This window comes from Phoca vitulina, unplaced genomic scaffold, assembly GCF_004348235.1.
Source record: "Phoca vitulina isolate PV1807 unplaced genomic scaffold, GSC_HSeal_1.0 scaffold33, whole genome shotgun sequence".
In the NCBI taxonomy this organism is placed as follows: domain Eukaryota; kingdom Metazoa; phylum Chordata; class Mammalia; order Carnivora; family Phocidae; genus Phoca; species Phoca vitulina.
In genome coordinates this window covers 2,009,952-2,027,072 of record NW_022589736.1, presented here as the reverse complement: position 1 = coordinate 2,027,072, position 17,121 = coordinate 2,009,952, and the positions used below count along the sequence as shown (strand labels likewise).

General features: G+C 63.0%; 2 protein-coding genes and 1 long non-coding RNA gene across 6 annotated transcripts in view; 1 reads left to right on the top strand and 2 right to left on the bottom strand.

The window, feature by feature from the left end:
- Positions 1–98: 98 nt before the first annotated feature.
- CHTF18 (chromosome transmission fidelity factor 18) lies at positions 99–8,889 on the top strand. Its single transcript, XM_032426048.1, has 22 exons — positions 99–226; positions 416–610; positions 692–842; positions 1,009–1,177; positions 1,738–1,830; positions 1,918–1,970; positions 2,055–2,187; positions 3,080–3,289; positions 3,480–3,577; positions 3,810–3,933; positions 4,017–4,165; positions 4,443–4,536; positions 4,845–4,943; positions 5,024–5,154; positions 5,319–5,490; positions 6,393–6,617; positions 6,701–6,850; positions 6,927–7,057; positions 7,699–7,843; positions 7,957–8,103; positions 8,446–8,503; positions 8,582–8,889. Exons 1-22 carry the CDS (start codon positions 136–138, stop codon positions 8,716–8,718), a joined length of 2,955 nt encoding a protein of 984 aa, XP_032281939.1. The 5' UTR covers positions 99–135; the 3' UTR covers positions 8,719–8,889.
- GNG13 (G protein subunit gamma 13) lies at positions 8,873–11,002 on the bottom strand. Of its 4 annotated transcripts, XM_032426050.1 has the most exons (4): positions 10,573–10,612; positions 9,674–9,791; positions 9,238–9,369; positions 8,873–9,058 (listed from the first exon to the last, which is right to left on the bottom strand). In XM_032426050.1, exons 2-4 carry the CDS (start codon positions 9,787–9,789, stop codon positions 8,953–8,955), a joined length of 354 nt encoding a protein of 117 aa, XP_032281941.1. In that variant the 5' UTR covers positions 9,790–9,791; positions 10,573–10,612; the 3' UTR covers positions 8,873–8,952. The 4 variants fall into 4 exon arrangements, with proteins under 4 accessions (XP_032281941.1, XP_032281943.1, XP_032281942.1 ...); XM_032426052.1 differs by lacking the exons at positions 9,674–9,791; positions 10,573–10,612 and adding an exon at positions 10,911–11,002; XM_032426051.1 differs by lacking the exon at positions 9,674–9,791 and having other exon boundaries at positions 10,573–10,614.
- A 2,284-nt stretch (positions 11,003–13,286) lies between these two features.
- LOC116645517 overlaps positions 13,287–17,121 on the bottom strand; it is a 4,579-nt gene continuing 744 nt past the window's right edge. The window contains exons 2-4 of the long non-coding RNA XR_004301961.1: positions 16,247–16,318; positions 15,548–15,729; positions 13,287–14,341 (exon numbers count right to left, since the gene is read on the bottom strand). This is a non-coding gene — a long non-coding RNA (uncharacterized LOC116645517). The remainder of the gene's footprint in view (positions 14,342–15,547; positions 15,730–16,246; positions 16,319–17,121) is intronic.

Here is a 17,121-nt window from a genome sequence, read left to right as displayed (position 1 = left end):
CCGTTGGCCAATGGAGAGAGCCGCCGGGCACGCCGGCCAGGGATTGGCGGCGCCGGGACGCTGGGGGCGGGTGCGGCGCGCGGCGGCCGCGCGGGAGGTTCGGAGCGGACGGCTGGTCCGGTGGGAGCGGGAGCCATGGGAGACCTCGAGCTCGAGCTGGGCGGTGCCCAGGACGACTTCCACAGCCAGTTCGCGGACGAGCTGGAGGTGCTGGCGGAGCTGGAAGGTGGGCGCGGGCCCCGCCGCAGCCTCGTCCCCCGTAGTCCGGGAGGGCTGCCTGGAGGAGGGGAGGCGAGCGGGGGCCGCGAGGCTGGAGCGAGAAGGGTCCTCCGGCGCCGCCGGCCGCGGGAGCTCTTGCCTGTATGTGGGGACGCGCCGACCTAGCGCAGCTGCTGTCATCTTTCCCTCCTGGCAGGGACGGCGGCCCTGTCATCCCCCAGGGACCCCTGGCCCACGGTGGGCCGGTCCCGGCTGACGTCCGAGGAGGCCGTTGCTGGAGGCGACGCTGCCACTCCTTGCTCTCCAGGTGGACGTCCAGGGAACCACAAAGGCAGTGCGAGGAAGAGGCAGCTGGCCGACCGCGTCTCGAGGGACACGGCCTTGCCCCCCAGTATGTCCGCAGGGGCCCAGGGCCCAGGGCTGGGGTGTGAGGCTGGGGAAGAGCCTCTGTTCCTTCCGTCTCCCTCCCCAGCCCCCAGGGTCAAACGGCTTAGGCTGGAAGTCGTCAAGAAGCTGAACTTCAGGCCCGAGGAGATGGAAGAGCCGCCCCTTCCTGACTCCCCTGCTGGGGGCATCACGCCCCCACCGAGTCCCGAGGTCCCCACTGAGCTGTGGGGCAAGGGGTGTGTGGCTGGGGGCACAGGTGTCCCAGGGATTGTGGAAGGGTCCTGGGTTTCCGGAGGCCTGGGGCTGGGGGTGGGTGGGAGGGATGTATAGTTGAGTGGATCTGGGTTCCTCCGATGGTAGCAGGAGGGGTGAGTCCCCAGGACAGTCCTTGTCCCTTCCCAGGCTCATGGATGCTGGTGCTGATGTGGGTCTCCTGCAGGCCTCGCCGGCAGCCCGAAATCCCGTCCTGAGGCGGCCCCCTGTCCTGGAGGACTATGTCAGTGTGACCTCCATGGGTGGCTGCCGGGCTTTTCTGGTCCTGCGGGCTGACCCAGTGGGCACAGGGGTGCAGGTGGGTGCTGTGTGGCCACAAGGGGGTGGGGGGCTCAGTGCTGCCCAGGAGAGTCCTAGACCTCATGTCCCCACTGGGACCCTGGGCACCCCTCAGGAAGTTCACCTGGCTTGCCTCCCTTTCCCTTTCGTATCTTCTTCTTTTTTTTTTTAAACATTTTATTTATTTACCTGAAAGGGAAAGACACGGTGAGAGAGGGAACACAAGCAGGGGGAGTGAGAGAAGGAGAAGCAGGCTTCCCGCGGAGCAGGGAGCCCAATGTGGAGCTCGATCCCAGGACTCTGGGATCATGACCTGAGCTGAAGGCAGACGCTTAACGACTGAGCCACCCAGGCGCCCTCCCTTTCGTATCTTCTTTTTTTTTTTTTTTCTTTTTTTTTGGGTTTTTTTTCCCCCTGTTTTTTTTTTTTTTTTTTGGAATTATTGTTTAGAGAGGAAGCTTGGCCTGTTGTTGGTCTGTTCATACTGAAATAATGCCACCTGGGTCCCTGAGCACTGTTGGGGGTCCGTGAGTAGTTATGTCCTGCAACAGGATGAATGCTGCCCTCACTTTCCTACAGACCCCTTTCGTTGATATCTGGCGGCGAGGCCACAGCCAGCTGGATCTGTTGGGTGTGTCCTTCGCGTCCCTGAAGGAGCAGGTCGACAGTGAGGTGGGGCTTGCTGGGAAGAGAAGGGTGGCTCTGTAGGGGGACTGCACGTTGGAGCCATACAGATCCCAACCTCTGGTGTTTGCACAGCGGAGGCAGCAGCTGCTCGAGGAGGCCCATCGGCTCTCAGACACACTTCGCAGGTGACACGGTGGGCCCTCCCACCCCTAACCTCCAGCCTGTAGTCGAGGGGTGTGCAGTCCCTCCAAAGGCACGATGTTCTTCAGCCTCAGGTCGGAGGAGGTCCAGCCTTTGGCAGCTCCTGAGGAAGAGATGGCCAGCAACCAAGGTGACTCCCAGCACTGCCTCTGGGTGGACGAGTTCGCACCTCGGTCCTACACGGAGCTGCTCAGTGATGACGTGAGACTTTATTGTTGTTCAAGCGTGACTTGCTCTTTTGTTGCCAAAAATGAAAGCTGCAGGATTTAGCTAATTCTTATGTTGTCAGCTTACAGGGCATTGGAATGGAAGAGATGGCTTTTTGGTGTTTTTAAGATTTTATTTACTTTTTTGAGAGTGAGAGAGGGAGAAGCAGACTCCCCGCTGAGCAGGCAGCCAGGATGAAGCCTGATCCCAGGACCCTTGGATCATGACCTGAGGCAAAGGCAGCCCCTTAACCACCTGAGCCACTTAGGAGCCCCAGAAGAGATGTTTTGTTTTGTTTTTTTTTTAAAGATTTTATTTATTTATTTGAGAGAGAATGAGAGAGAGCACATGAGAGGGGGGAGGGTCAGAGGGAGAAGCAGACTCCCTGCCGAGCAGGGAGCGCGATGCAGAACTCGATCCAGGGACTCCAGGATCATGACCTGAGCCGAAGGCAGTCGCTTAACTAACTGAGCCACCCAGGCGCCCAGAAGAGATGGTTTTGATTTGCACATTTGAATTGTAGATAGGGATACTGAGGCCAGCATGGGGCTGGCATGCTCTAGGTCATCTGTGACCTGGGTTGGGGATCCAACCCCCCCACCTCCTCGGAGCTTCTGTTTCCTTTCTTACTCATAGAAGCTGATGCTGGGATGCCCCTGGGGATGGTGGGGGCTCCTGAAGGGCTCAGGTTTATAGGGATGGAGGCTCTGAAGTGAGCCTCACTCTGTCACTCACTGGCAGGGTGACCAGACACTGGTCACTTGCCACTCAGCTTCAACCTCCTTGTGTGTTTTCTGGGGCTTAACGACAGCAGGCTGACATGAAGGGTGGGCACAGGGGTCCTCGGTGCTGGCCGTTTCTCCAGGCCATGCTTCCTTTCTTACAGTTCACTAACCGCTGCCTCCTCAAGTGGCTAAAGCTGTGGGACCTGGTGGTGTTTGGCCGAGAGAGGCCTGCTAGGAAGCCAAGGCCCAGTGTGGAGCTGGCCCGGGGTGGCAAGGAGGCCCCAAGCTCCAGCAAATGGAAAAGCCATGAGCAGGTGCTGGAGGACATGCTAGAGGCTGAGCTGGACCCGAGCCGGCGGCCCCGGCAGAAGGTAAGCCCCACCTGGCTGTGCCACACATGTCTGAGCCCGGGGGCTGTGCTCTCTGGGCAGCCAGCGCCTTTGCAGCCTCTCGGGGCCCTGAGGCGCATTTAGCGCTCCCACCGCTGGGACGTTAAAACGTCAGCATGCCAGGGTGGTAACAGGCTATAGCACGTGTGCGTCTGTGTTGTCTTGGCTGCAGGTGGCGCTGCTGTGTGGGCCCCCGGGGCTTGGCAAGACCACCCTGGCTCACGTGATTGCGCGGCATGCTGGGTACTGCGTGGTGGAGATGAACGCAAGGTAAGTGGCAGGGAGGCCAGCCTCCATCCTGACTTAGCCCTGAGACCCCAGTGGGTTGGCGGTGGGGACAGTGGAGTGGGGTTCTTACTTTCTCAGGGCTTTCTGGGGTGGTAGCCTTGAGGTGTAGGTGTGGTGGCTCAGCCCCGGAGACTGTCCGATCAGGGACCTTGGTTGCTGTCTTGGCCGAGGCCATGCTGCCCTGACGGCAACGCCCTTGGCCTCATGGTTCCAGCGATGACCGCAGCCCTGAGGCCTTCCGCACGTGCATCGAGGCGGCCACGCAGATGGAGTCGGTGCTGGGTGCTGGCGGGAAGCCCAACTGCCTGGTCATCGATGAGATCGACGGGGCCCCCGTGGTGGGCCTCCTGGGTGCCCCAGTGGGTGGGCAGGTGGGTGGGCAATGGGCTAGGGCTCACTGTGTCTTTTTTGCATTCCCTAGGCTGCCATCAACGTTCTTCTGAACATCCTGGACCGCAAGGGCCCACAGGATGCAGAGTCAGGGGATCAGGTTCCCACAAGTGGGGGACGGCGGCGCCGGGCCGAGGGGGGGCTCCTGATGAGGCCCATCATCTGCATCTGCAATGACCAGTGAGTGGGCTGGAGCAGGGCTTTGCACAGGGAGGGGTGTGGTGGGGGGCCTCCATGGGAGGGCAGAGGGCTTCTGGGAGGGTGTACCCCCAACCCTACCTGGGCTGTGCCACACGCTTCTGCCCACTGGGCTGTGGCACAGCCCAGGTAGGGTTGGGGGTACACCCTCCCAGAAGCCCTCTGCCCTCCCATGGAGGCCCCCCACCACACCCCTCCCTGTGATCCCCTGATGTCCCTGGCTGGGCGGTGTGGTGTGCATGTGCCTGTTCCCCTGCAGGTTTGTACCCTCCCTGAGGCAGTTGAGACAGCAGGCCTTCGTGCTCTACTTCCCACCCATACTGTCCTCGAGGCTCACGCAGCGGCTACAGGAGGTCAGTGAGGGCTGGAGCGGGGGACACATGACTAGGGGGCTGCGTGGCTGACTGCGGGGTGTGGGGATGTGTCCCCTGTCCTGGCCCTGTGTCCCTCTCCTTTGCCATCCCCTCTCCCATCCAGGGCTCCATCCCCCAGCTGGCCTCAGGATGTGGGGGTGACCGGACCAGTTTGCTGTTTGGCAGTAGATGGTTTAAAGCAGGGACCAAGGCTGGTCCGTGGGGATCTATAGCTGTGTTCTAGGGAAGAGAGGGCCCCAGGGTGGGTTTCTGGGGGAGTGGCCCCCCACCCTCCTGCCTCCCTGCAGATCTCCGTGCGGCAGGGCATGCAGGTTGACCCGGGTGCACTGGCAGCTCTGTGTGAGAAGACAGACAACGATATCCGGGCCTGCATCAACACCCTGCAGGTGGGCAGGTGCGCGGGGCTGCTGCTGGGGTGCAGCAGGGCTCAGCCGCCGCTAACCAGCCCCCGCCCGTCTGTGTCCAGTTCCTTCATGGGCGGGGCCGGCGGGAGCTGAGTGTGCAGGCTGTGCAGGCCACACGAGTTGGCCTCAAGGACCAGCGCAAGGGGCTCTTCTCTGTGTGGCAGGAGGTGTTCCAGCTGCCCCGGGCCCAGAGGTAAGTGGGCAGGCCAGCCCCGTCTCCTGCGGCAGACTGAGCGCCGCACGGGCCCTGGGGAAGCATGGTCTGTGTACAGACGCCTGGGCCGCTTCGGGGAGCAAGGCATCATGGAGGGGGACGAAGAGGTGGGGCCCCATTCCAGCCTTGGCACCCCTCTGCAGGCAACGCTGGGGCCAGGACCCGGCCCTGCCCCTGCACATGCTCCCGTTCCATGATGGGCACCTGGGTCTGGGGCCCCGTGCTGCCGGGGCGCCTTTGACCACGGCTTCCCAGCGGTTCTACCACATCCTGCACGTGGCTGCCTCTGCAGGGGAGCACGAGAAGGTGGTCCAGGTAATCTTGCTCTGCCTTGAGTGTTTTTGGGGGTGCTGGTACGCTAGCATCTGTCTGCGTCTCTGTCCCCAGAGAACCGGAGACGCTTCACACGGTGTCAAGCTCAAGGAGCAATGGGATGGGACCAAGGGGTGGTGGACACTGTGCGTCAGGGAGCTCTCTCAGAGGTGATGGGGAGCAGGGACAGAGGCCTGGGAGGAGGGACTAGCTGGTGCCGGGGGTGGGGTGTGGGCCGGCATGGGCTGGCAGGGAGGGAGGTGGGCTGGGTGCGTGGTGTCATCTGACTCACGGGGTCAGTCTAGTTGCTGGTCGGGACGCAGGTGATTGGGGCAGGAGTGGCTAGACAGCCTGAGTCAGTGCCCGGGAGGGTCCCCGTTCTGGACATGAACTGTGGGCACGGGGATGTGGGGTGGGGCAGGCAGGGTAAAGTTTTGGCTTGAGCAGGTGGCAGAGATGCCCCCCACCCCAGGGAAGCCTGGCCTAAGCTGTCTCCCTGACTAAGCAGCTTTGGATTAGTGGCTGTGGATCTGATAAATCCGGAACTCTCCACGGGGAGGGGTTGTGTGCGCCCCGAGGGAATGGGAGTCTCACGTGGAACAAGAGCAGGGGCTCTGTGCCCTCCGTTCTGGCTGCAGAGCTTCCTTTGGGGAGGGGGTGGGTACTGGAGCCTGTGGGCTCCTTGAGGCAGTCGTGGGTAGGGGGTTCTTTCCTGCACCTCTCAAAACAGTGGGGCGGCAGGCTGGGCCTTCCTGGCTCCTCCTTCGGGGCCTCAGGGCTACTTGGTGGTGCTAGCAGCTCTCCCAGAGACCCTGGGCTTGGCAGGGCCGGTGTGAGGTGCTTGTATGTGGGCTGGGGGCTGAGCCTGGGGGGGTTCAGCATCCCACCCACCTGCTCACCCCCAGGGCCTGTTTGACAACTTCCTGCGCTTGCGGCTGCGGGATTCCAGCCTGGGGACCGTGTGCGCGGCCCTCGACTGGCTGGCCTTCGATGACCTGCTGAGCCGCGCCGCCCACCACGGCCAGACTTTCCAGTTGCTGCGCTATCTGCCCTTCCTGCCGGCAGCCTTCCACCTGCTCTTTGCGTCCAGCCACGTGCCGAGGATTGCTTTCCCCAGCAGCCAGCAGGAGGTGTGTCTCCTGAACCCTGCCTGGGCCTGGGGTCTGGCCCAGGGAGCCTGGGTTTCCTAGGCCTGCTTCATCCTCCACCCCAGGCCCAGAACCGGACCAGCCGGACACAGAACCTCATCCAGACGCTGGTGGCGGGCATCGCACCTGCCACCCGCAGCCGAGCTGCACCTCAGGCTCTCGTCCTGGACGCCCTCTGCCTGATTCTGGACATCCTTGCGCCCAAGCTGCGCCCTGTGAGTGCCTCGTCCGGAGTGGGGGTGTCGCCGCTGTGGGGGCGGGCCCGGCCATGCTCAGCGTCCCTGCCCACAGGTGAGCACGCAGCTGTACAGCACTCGTGAGAAGCAGCAGCTGGCCAGCCTCGTGGGCACCATGCTTGCCTACAGCCTCACCTACCGCCAAGAGCGCATGCCCGACGGGCAGTATGTCTACAGGCTAGAGCCGTGAGTCTGCAGCACCTGGGGTGCCAGGGACAGGAGGCTGGGCTCTGGGTGCTACGGCAGTGAGGCCAGGAATCTTGGGGAGGTGTAGTCTCCCTTTTCCCGCCTGTGGGGCAGCGATAAGGGGTCAGTTCCAGCTCAGCACTTGCGCAGATGTGATTGTGAGGTGGGGGGTCCCCCTTATGGGGCATTATTGCAGAGGCTCTGCCTGCCTCAGTGTCCCCCAGGCACTGCTCCCAGAGGGTCCTCGAGCTTCCCAGGGCGCTGCTGCCCCATCCTGAGATGTTCCCCGGGGCCCCACTGCCCAACAAGGGGACCAGTGCCCATCACTCTCTGTGCCATTTGCAAGGAGGCGGTAATGGTGACAGTTCCCAGTGCTCAGCCCCAGCCTTGAGCCTAGGCCCTGCCCTGTTGTCTCATTTTTTCATCCTGCAGCCTTGGGACGGTTCCCTTCTCATGCCCACAAGCAGTTGGGGAAACTGAGGCTTGGGGTGGGTCATCCCCTGCTGCTATGGGCCCAGGCATTGTATTGGCAGGACTGAGCTGCACACTGCAGCCCCTGCTTCTTGGCATTTGGGACGGGTGGGCAGGTAGCAGCTGCCTGTGCTGCTGATGGCACACCTCTTGACCCGCCCTGAGAGCAGGAACGTGGAGGAGGTCTGCCGCTTTCCTGAGCTGCCCGCCCGCAAACCCCTCACCTATCAGGCCAAGCAGCTCATTGCCCGCGAGATCGAAATGGAGAAGATGCGGCGGGCGGAGGCCTTGGCCCGGGTTGGGGACAGCCCCCAGGTAAGCCCACCCTGGGGGCCAGAGCCAGGCCAGGGAGGGCAGGGCCGTCGGAAGGGACCTTGTCCCTGGACTGGCCCTGCCCAGTCAGCCCTCACCACACCTTTCGTCTGCAGGTGGACGGGGTTCCCCCAGGGGCCGAGGCTCCACTGGGGGGTGCCGGGGACAAAGCGGCACAGCCGCCCACCTCACACAGCCACGAGGGGCAGCGGCTAGAGCGGCGGCTGGAGCGCATCCTGAAGAGAGCGGCCCTGGAGGAAAAGGTGTGAGGGATGCGGCTGGTTCTCAGCCCTCGGGGGCTGTCACTTGCCTGCTGCTCAGCCTCGGGGGATTTCCCGTGCCCCCAGCTTTCCATCTGGGCGAGAGGGGGCTCTGCTGGTTGTGGCAGGAGGAAGCTGCCATGTGGGTGATGAGGGACCGAAGGGACATGTGCTGAGTGGGTCTGCTCCAGCGTGAGGCGGGCCTGGGAAGGGGAGGTGGGCATCTGCTCCCACAGCCTGGGGCCATTGGCTGCTCCCTGGGAGGGGGCCTCTGGCCCTCCCCCCAGGGCAGGGAGTGCCCGCCACCCGTCTAGGCTGAGAGCCTGACCAGCCTGCCCCCTTCAGCCTGAGAGGGACTTCTTTGGTCGTGTGGTCCTCAAGAGAGTGGCAGCCCTGAGTGCAGGTGTGTGGGGCGCGGGAGGCACGGGAGGGGCGGCAGGGGCCGGGGCAAGGCAGAGGAACAACCATGTGGCCTCCACAGGAGATGTGGCCCTGGAGACCGACGCGGCTGAGCGGCACATAGGCACGGCGGTGGGCAGGAGTGACGTCTGGTTTCGCTTCAAGGAGGGCGTCTCCAATGCTGTGCGGCGCAGCGTCTACATCAGGGACCTGCTGTAGCCGGGGTGCACCCGACACCGTGAGCCCATGCTGGATACCTCCGGAGGCCCATGCCGGATGCCCCGGGTCCACACGAGACGCCCCAGGGCCCCACGCTTGATGCTGTCATGTTGCGTTTTCTCCGTCAGAAAATGTACAAAAGCACGGACGCTCTCAAAGTCTTTATAAAAGTCACACCTTTATGGAGTTGTCCTCCCTACAGAAGCAAGAGCCCGGGGGCGGGGCGGGGGGGCCTCACAGGATGGCACACTTGCCCTTCTCCACCCATGGGTTGTTCTTCATCAGGTCGGGGTTCAGGAATGGGTCCTTGGGGATCCCATCCTCGATCCATTTGAGGAGCCTGTGGTTGGGTAGGGTGGGGAGAGTGAGGTTGAGCAGGTGGGTGCCTGGCTTCTTAGAAGTGCTGCCCAACGGCAAGGTGCAGGGCCATGGCTCTGGCTCATGCAAACGAACACAGGGCAGGGAAATGAAATGCAGATTGGAGCCAACCCTGGGTGGGGTGGGGTCCTGGGGACTTACTCAGGGATGGTCTTGGACGACATCTCCCTCTTGAAGGCCAGCTGGTACTTGAGGCTCTCCACCTCTTTTTTCATCTGGGGCACATCCCACTCCTCCATGGCGTCGGGAGCTTCGGAAGTGGCCAGCCTGGGGCTGGAGGACACAGGAGGAAGCAACAGCCAGAGGGCTGCCAGCCTGTAGTCAACCCCCAGATGCTCCCTCCCCACCAGATTGATAGCCGGTCTGCTGCTTGGGAGGTCCCCAGGGGCTGTACCACCCCTTTCCCCGGGGTCCAGAGAGGCACCCACGTAGTCCACAGGGTGCAGGGCCTGGAGCTGAGGCCCCACTGATGAGGTCCCATGTGTCTGCCCCTCCCCCCATGGGGCTAATTAACTGCAGAGAAAAGTTTTTACTCTGAGCTCTGCATCCTCACCTCCCACTCCCATCAGAGCCTTACCATGGCCTGGTCTCTTGGAGAGAGAAGGGGCAGTGTTTCAGCCATAGCAGGACCAAGCACACAGCACAGATGGGTTCCCAGAAGCCCACCCTCCAACTGCGAGGCCCACTTCCCATTCCTGGTTGCAGAGGGGGCAATCCAGACCCTCACATGAGGGGTGGGGCTGTGCCTGGCCTCCTTCCTGTGCCTTCCCTCTGCTTTGCATGGGGAAGCCTACCCAAAGGAAATTAATCTTGGGGCTTGGAGGATTTGGCTGCAATTTGCATCTCTAGCCAAGGGGTTGGGGGGGGTAGGTGCTGAGGGTCTTGGGGTCACAGGCTGCACAGCTGGTCTGGGACTTGGAGTGGCTACAGCCTTCTGCTGCCCTGTGTTGCCCCCCACACTGTTCACAAACCGCCTGGCCCAGTTTGTTTGTGTACCAGCCTGGCAAAGCGGGTTGCTTCCTGCCTCCCTGACTAAAGCCCACTCCAGGGGCCCAGGGAGTCTCTCACTGGCCCCCAGGCCCTGCTCCCATCACAGGAGGCTGAGAGCCAGGGGATTGGCTTTCTGGACCTTGGGAGGGTAGGCAGGGGTTGACAGGAGTGTGACCCTGTCTGCACTAGCCTGTGGACGGGACTCCAGGCTGGAAGATCTCCATCTTGAGAGGGGTGGGGGTCGGCCCTGGTCGGTTGGGGACAGAGCATCCACACTAGGAGCCAGGGGTAAGAGCCGTAGGGGAGCAGGGCCTGCCTTTGTGGGGGGGGCAGCCAATAGGGGGCATGCAGTTACTCCCCTCCCAGAGACCCCAAGTTCAGCATCCCCACCCCTGGCCGGACAGCCACGTGGTGGGGGGCTCTCCGCGGCGGGGGCGGGGGTGGCGGTCTGCCCGCAGCGCCCACCGCCTGCCCTGTCTGCCCTACCTGCGCGCAGCGCCGCCGGAGCCGGCCGCCCGTCCCGCGCGCCCCGCGACGCCCCCGGCCACGGCGCTCGGCGGGCACTGCGGGCGGCGCGCACGGCGCAGGACGCGGCTTCCCTCCCCCTCGGCCGCCCCGCCCCCGCCCCCGCCCCGCCCCGCCCGCCCGAAGACCGAGGGGGTCCTCCCCGCCGGGGGGGTCGGGCCTGTTGGGACGCGCAGGGCAGCCGCCTCGGTCACAAGACCGACAGGCAGGGGCATCTGGGGGTTAGGATGGTCCAGGTCAGCCCAGCGGGACCCGCCGCCTCGGTTTCCTGCTCTGCACGGGGGGGCCAGTTCACCTACCTTGGACGGTGCCGGCAAGGGCCAAGTGACAAGGACCAAGTGATGGTGAGTGACAGCGAGGGCCAAGTGAATGAGTGAGCGGGCACACAGGCCGGCAGAGCCCAGGCAGGTGCCCCGCCCACTCCTGCCACCTGGGGCCAGGCCCTGGCACCGCCCCCTCCCCCCTGCCCTCCTCCTCGGTGCTGGGCCTACCCCAGGGACTTGGCCTCACTCTGCACGCTCCGTCAGCCCCTGCGGATGGGGGATGCAGGGATGGCAGTGTGGAGTCAGCTCTGGCTGTGGACAGTGGTCTACAGTGGGGCTGGCACCGAAGACTTTCATCCCTTAGACTGTACCCTAGCCGTCCATGCGCTGCCAGGCTCTAGTCGAAGGCCGGGCGGGAGTAACAGGGATGAGGCCAGGACACTGCACGCCCCTGGGGCCTCAGCAGTGCCCTGGAGCTGAGCCATCCACAGGTGTGAGCCTGTGTCCCCCATTTCTAGGCCGGCGGCGGGCTGACTGGGTAGCTGCCCTGAGGGCTGGGGGTCCGTCCACTCTTCAGTTGGCCCTGGGCTGGGAATACCCAGACTTGTTCTGTGTAGGCCCAGGGGATGCGAGGCTGTGTCTGGCTCAGGGGTGCCCAAGCCCAGGCTGAGCAGCTTTGGGGGCTCTGGGGAGGGAGGGGGCGTTCCTCCCTCACTGCAGGCCCGTCCCCTCTCCTCTCTGCCTGCTCCTCAGCTGGCCCCTGATGGGACCCAAGCAGATGCTCACTCTGCCCTCCATCCCTCAGGGACGGGACCACATCCCGTTCTCCTCAGACCTGATGCCCTGGCTGTGTCTGGCAGGCCCCGCTGCCCAGCTCTCGGGGGAGCTGTGCCCTTGGGGCCATTCGGTGATGCAGGTACCAGGCTGCATCCTGGGCAGGGGGCCCCCAGGCATCAACGGCAGCCACGGAAGGCAGCAGGGCCCAACTTCTCAACGTCCACCCTCACAGAGGCCTGCACTAGGCCTTTGGCGGGAGCTCTGGCAGCCTCCTCTGGGCTGGGGGCCTGTGAATGGTCCTGGTGTCCTCACCTGGGAGGGAGGATGGGGTGCCTCCTGCCCCTTTGGGTTCCCGAGCCCTCCCTGATGCGATTCTGTGAAATGGGGTCAGCTGTGCGTCCCTGGCCCCTCTCACGCATCAATATGATGATGCATCTGGAAGCACTTCTGGAATTGGGGCACATCAGGAAAATGAGGGATTATTTTTATTATGGATTTATGGGGGGTGGGGGAGCTTAGAGCCCAGGGCCCTGCTGTCCTCCTCAGGGCAGATGGCCGGCAGCCCTGAACACTCGTGGGGCCCGGGGTGCTGCTCACACCGGGTGGGCAGCCCAGGGCAGGGCCTCACGTTGGCCCTCAGGCCTGGCTCAAGGTTTGGGCTGAGACCTGGGCCGGCCCGACCCTGCCACCCAGTCATGCCTTCTCTTCAGACTGCACAGGCAGAACTGGGCACCCAGGGCCAAGCTTTGGCCTGATGGCAACTGGAGAGTCCCCTGGGAGAGGGCCTGGTGTGGCCTGAGTCCGGTGTGACAAGGGTCTGCTTCCGGGCCCTGCTTCGTGGGTGCTGTTTGAACACTCCGCTGTGGTCGCAGCTGACGCCTGTGCAGAACACGGCAGGGGCACCTGAGCCCAGCTGGGTGGCAGTGCGCGTGGCAGGACGGTGGGAGCCAGGCCCGCAGGTGGGAGCTGTGTGGGGCTCGGGGTCCCGCACATCTCTCACTGCTGTGCTCTTTCCAGTCTCTGGGCACCGGCCACATTTGCTGCTTTGGGGACTCTCCAGGCTCAGACTTGGTCCTCGTGCTGACCACAGCCCCAAATAATGGAGGCCACAACTCTGTGTGGTGGGCCTGCTGGTGCATGCCTGCTCTCGAAGGAGGACCCACGATTCTCACCTTCCTGGGATGCTGGGATGCTGGACGGGGGTGGGGTGGGGAAGCAGTGACAGCTTGTCCTCCAGCTGACTGCCACCTTGCAGACACCCAGAGCAGGTCCAGAGGGACCAGACAGCATGCTGAAATTAGCTCCAGTAACTGGGCTGCTGGTGAGACCCAACGTGCTCATCGTGGCCTAGAAACAGCCGCTCCGGGCCCCACTGCCGGGCTCCTGACACACAGGTGGACAGGCACTGGGGGCCGGGCTCCTGGGGATGTGGTGGGCACCGTGAGCCTCTGTGGCAGGACCTACCCCAGCAGTGCTGATTTTAGTGCTCTGGAAGAATAAAGAAATGGTGTGTGTGTGGGGTGCCCTTATCCCTTCTGGGTGGGGCCCCGAAGAGGGCTCAGGGAGGAGGGGGAGGAAAGGCCCCCACTAGACAGGGACCTGCAGTCTAGTGCCGTCCCTGACACCACTCTGAACTGTGGGTCCTCCCCACTGGCAGAGGCCAGAGCTGGGGCTGGGGTGTGTCGCTGGCGACCCAAGGCTACCCCCGGCTGCTGTCAGCCCCGGCTCCGGGTGGGGACATGGGCACACTCCGCTGCTCCTGAGACCAGACTCCTCAGAGGGCAAGACACAGCCCGGGGCAGATGGCCAGCCTGTGCACAAGCACAATGAGGCCCGAGGCGAGACTGCAGCTCTGCTTCAGACTGCTGGGGGTGGGGGGCAGGTGTCAGCCCCCCCCCCAACCCTCCCAGGGCCACAGACTCATCCCGAGGTGGTGAAACCTGAGGATAAGCGGTCAGCGCTGCAGGGCCCGGGCTGGACTGTCAGCATGCAATCCCAGACTTACGACAGACCTGGTGACCACGGCCCCGGCTGCCCCACGCGAACTGCCCACTTGTTTCTGCCCCTGCAATGATTGGCAGAGGCAAATACCAGGACTGCAAAACCAGCAAAGAAATCTTTTATTTACCTTGTTAAACAGAGCTCATAAAAAAAAAAAGGGACTGTTTTTACATAATCTTTGAAAGCTTGAGAACGGCTGTCAAAAATAACCGAAGCTCTCTTAGGCTGACGTGTGCAACAAATATAAGACACGACTCCAGGGAGGCCCGGGCGGGAGGGCGGCTCCTGCCTGCGAGACCTCGTGAGTCAGTGTCAGGGATGCCACTTTGGTTGACTTGGTTCTTTCCAGCAGCTCTGTGGCCAGTGAACAACACCAGGCCCCCCTCGGCAGCTGGCCCGGGGGCTCGAGGTCTCAGGGAAGGCAAGAGATCCCTCAAGCAGCTCCTAACACCAACCAAAAGGACTTGTGGTTTCTAAAACAGACGAATCTGCAAAGGTACAGGCGGTCCCCGTCTTGTGAAGGTCTGGGCGGGGGGGGTGGCTGCAAAGACAGCAGGGTGCAGATGAGGCCAGCTGGGCCACTGGCTCACTGAGACTCCTGTCTGCAGGCTCAGCGTCCCCCTTTTCCACCAGCCCCAGCAGGCCCCTGGCTGCCTCCTCTCGGGCGGATGCTTACTTTGCCTTGTCACCTGTGGAGTGAAGAAGAGACAGCTCAGTGCTGCCCCCCCACAAGGCCCCTGACCAGGTGGAGCAAGGCAGGCCCAGTGTGAGAGCATGGTCAGCTGTTTGTTCGCAGGTTCCGGGAGCAGATCATCCTCTGCTGCTTCACCGGAGGAAGCAGGTGCAGGACCGCTGCCCCTGCATCGGGAGCTGGGCCTGGGAGTGGCCCCACATGGTGACAGTGGTCTGATGGCCAAGTCAGCAGGGAGAGCCTCTGGTACCCCAGATCACGCCCACTGCTGAAGGCAGTTTTATGCCAGAGGCCTTTTTTTTTTTTTTTTTTTTTAAAGATTTTATTTATTTATTTGACAGAGAGAGAGATAGCTAGAGCAGGAACACAAGCAGGGAGAGTGGGAGAGGGAGAAGCAGGCTTCCCGCCGAGCAGGGAGCCCGACATGGGACTCGATCCCAGGACCTCGGGATCATGACCTGAGCCGAAGGCAGACGCTTAACGACTGAGCCACCCAGGTGCCCCTATGCCAGAGGCCTTTTAGAAACAGCTTTGGGGCCCACAAGTTCTCCCTACCAGAGGAAACAGAGGAGACACAGGGGACATCATTCTGAGTCTTCCCCCAAAGGCCAGGACGATGTCTAACAGCCAGGGCAGCATGTGGACAGCAGCCTGGATGCAGAGGAGGAGGCAGGCCTCAAAGCCCAGCCGGCAGACAGATGGTGTCCGTGAAGAGGAAGAGGGGGCAGAGTGAGTGAGACTGTGTGCAGAAGGGAGAGGCACCCTACACAGACTGTCCAAGCTGGAGAAGAGTCTGGGGGCAGGGAGGGCTGTCCTTGTATTCCTGAGAGACCCTCCAGCTGTGCGCACGGTAGGTGTTGAGGCTGCCACGTGTCGGGAAGCCACTCAGAGATAAGCCAGCCCTGGGCGATGGGGTTGGAATCCAGACAGGCTGCCCACCACCAGCACCAGGCACTGTCTTGCGTGAGTCGCTTGTAGCACTGTTATGAATGTGCTCAGGGCCCTTCCTGCCTCTCGGACCCACCCAGCTCTCCAGCCTGGCCGAGGTGCCTGTCACCCAGAACTTTGCATCCGGGGTGAAACCACCCAGAGGGCACAGGCAGAGCCCCTAGGGTAACGCCATCCTGGTGACGGGCTGCAAAACCCTAGTGCTCATAAAATAAACATGACCCTCAACAGAAAAGGCCAAGGCCTGCACACGTACTGAAAGGCTCCACCAGGACGCGTTCCTGAAGCTCATGTCCACGTCTGTCTGGCCATCGCTGATCCAAATCAGAAGCTCGTCCCTGGCCCCCGGCGTCAGTCAGCCCTTCGCGACCTCAGATCCGCCAGGCACAAACCCGAGGGCACACGCGTGTGCTCTGCGCACTTTCCCCAAGCTGGAGGCTGTTGCAAATGCAAAAACCATTCTCGGCTCGGAGGCCGTACAAAAACGGGGCAGCCACTGCTGTAACAGCAGGGTACTGACAAAGGGGACAGGCGCCGGAGAAGGGAGGAGAAGTGCCCGTGCTGTGCCCGCGCCGCAGGGGCTTCACTGAGACCCCCGCGGCCCTCACGGCGGGCCCTCTCCTCAGGGGCTGCCCTGGAAGGCCGGCCGGCCCCCATCCCCGCCGTGCGGACACGCCCTCCAGGCAGTCGGGGGGTCGCCCCGACCACGGTCCCGACTTCCCTACAGACTCTCGCCCCACTGAACCGAACCCAGATCCCGCCAGCTCTCCAACCACTCACTTACTTCCGCCTTGGGAAATAACTTCCGGGTAAGTGCCGGAAGGGGCGGGGCAGCTGGAGCGAGTGGGCGGGTCTCGCGTTACATCACACGTGTCGTTACCATCCTGGACCACGGCGACGGCGGGGGCGTGGGGGGGGGGATCGTGCAGTGGAGAGAGTTCGAGGTGTCACGTACCCGATTTTCAGATTATTGCCTGGAGCTCACTTCCCGACGTGGAATTCTTTGGCCAGAGGCATTTCCAGGCTTCTGTTACGTTTTGGGAAGATGACCTTCGGGGGGGCCTGGACACTCCCACCAGCGGCGTGGGTGAGCGAGTCCGGCCGTGGGACCCCGTGTAAACCCGAGCATTGTTAGAGACAGACGACAGCGCCAGGCCAGGACTCCACTTGGGTCTCCCCACTCAAGTCCCCCCCCAGGTCCCCCCACTCAGGTACCCCCTTAGGTCACCCCCAGGTCTCTCCCTCATCATCTCCCCACTCAGGTCCCCCCCAGGTCTCTCCCCATCAACATCTCTCCACTCATGTCCCATCCCAGGTCTCTCCCTCAGCGTCCACCAACTCAGGTCCCCCCCAGGTCTCTCCCTTAGTGTCCCCCCACTCAGCCCCCCAGGTCTCTCCCTCAGCATCTCCCCACTCAGGTCCCCCCCCGCAGGTCTCTCCCTCAGCTTCCCCCAACTCAGGTCCCCCCAGGTCTCTCCCTCAGTGTCCCCCCACTCAGTCCCTCCAGGTCTCTCCCTCAGCGTCTCCCCACTCAGGGCCCCCCCCAGGTCTCTCCCTCAGCATCTCCCCACTCAGGTACCCCCCAGGTCTCTCCCTCAGTGTCTCCCCACTCAGGTCTCCCCCAGGTCTCTCCCTCAGCATCTCCCAACTCAGGTCCCACCAGGTCTCTCCCTCAGTGTCCCCCAACTCAGCCCCTCCAGGTCTCTCCCTCAGCATCTTCCCCTCAGGTCCCCTCCAGGTCTCTCCCTCAGTGTCTCCCCACTCAGGTCCCCTCCAGGTCTCTCCCTCAGCGTCTCCCCACTCAGGGCCCCCCCCCAGGTCTCTCCCTCA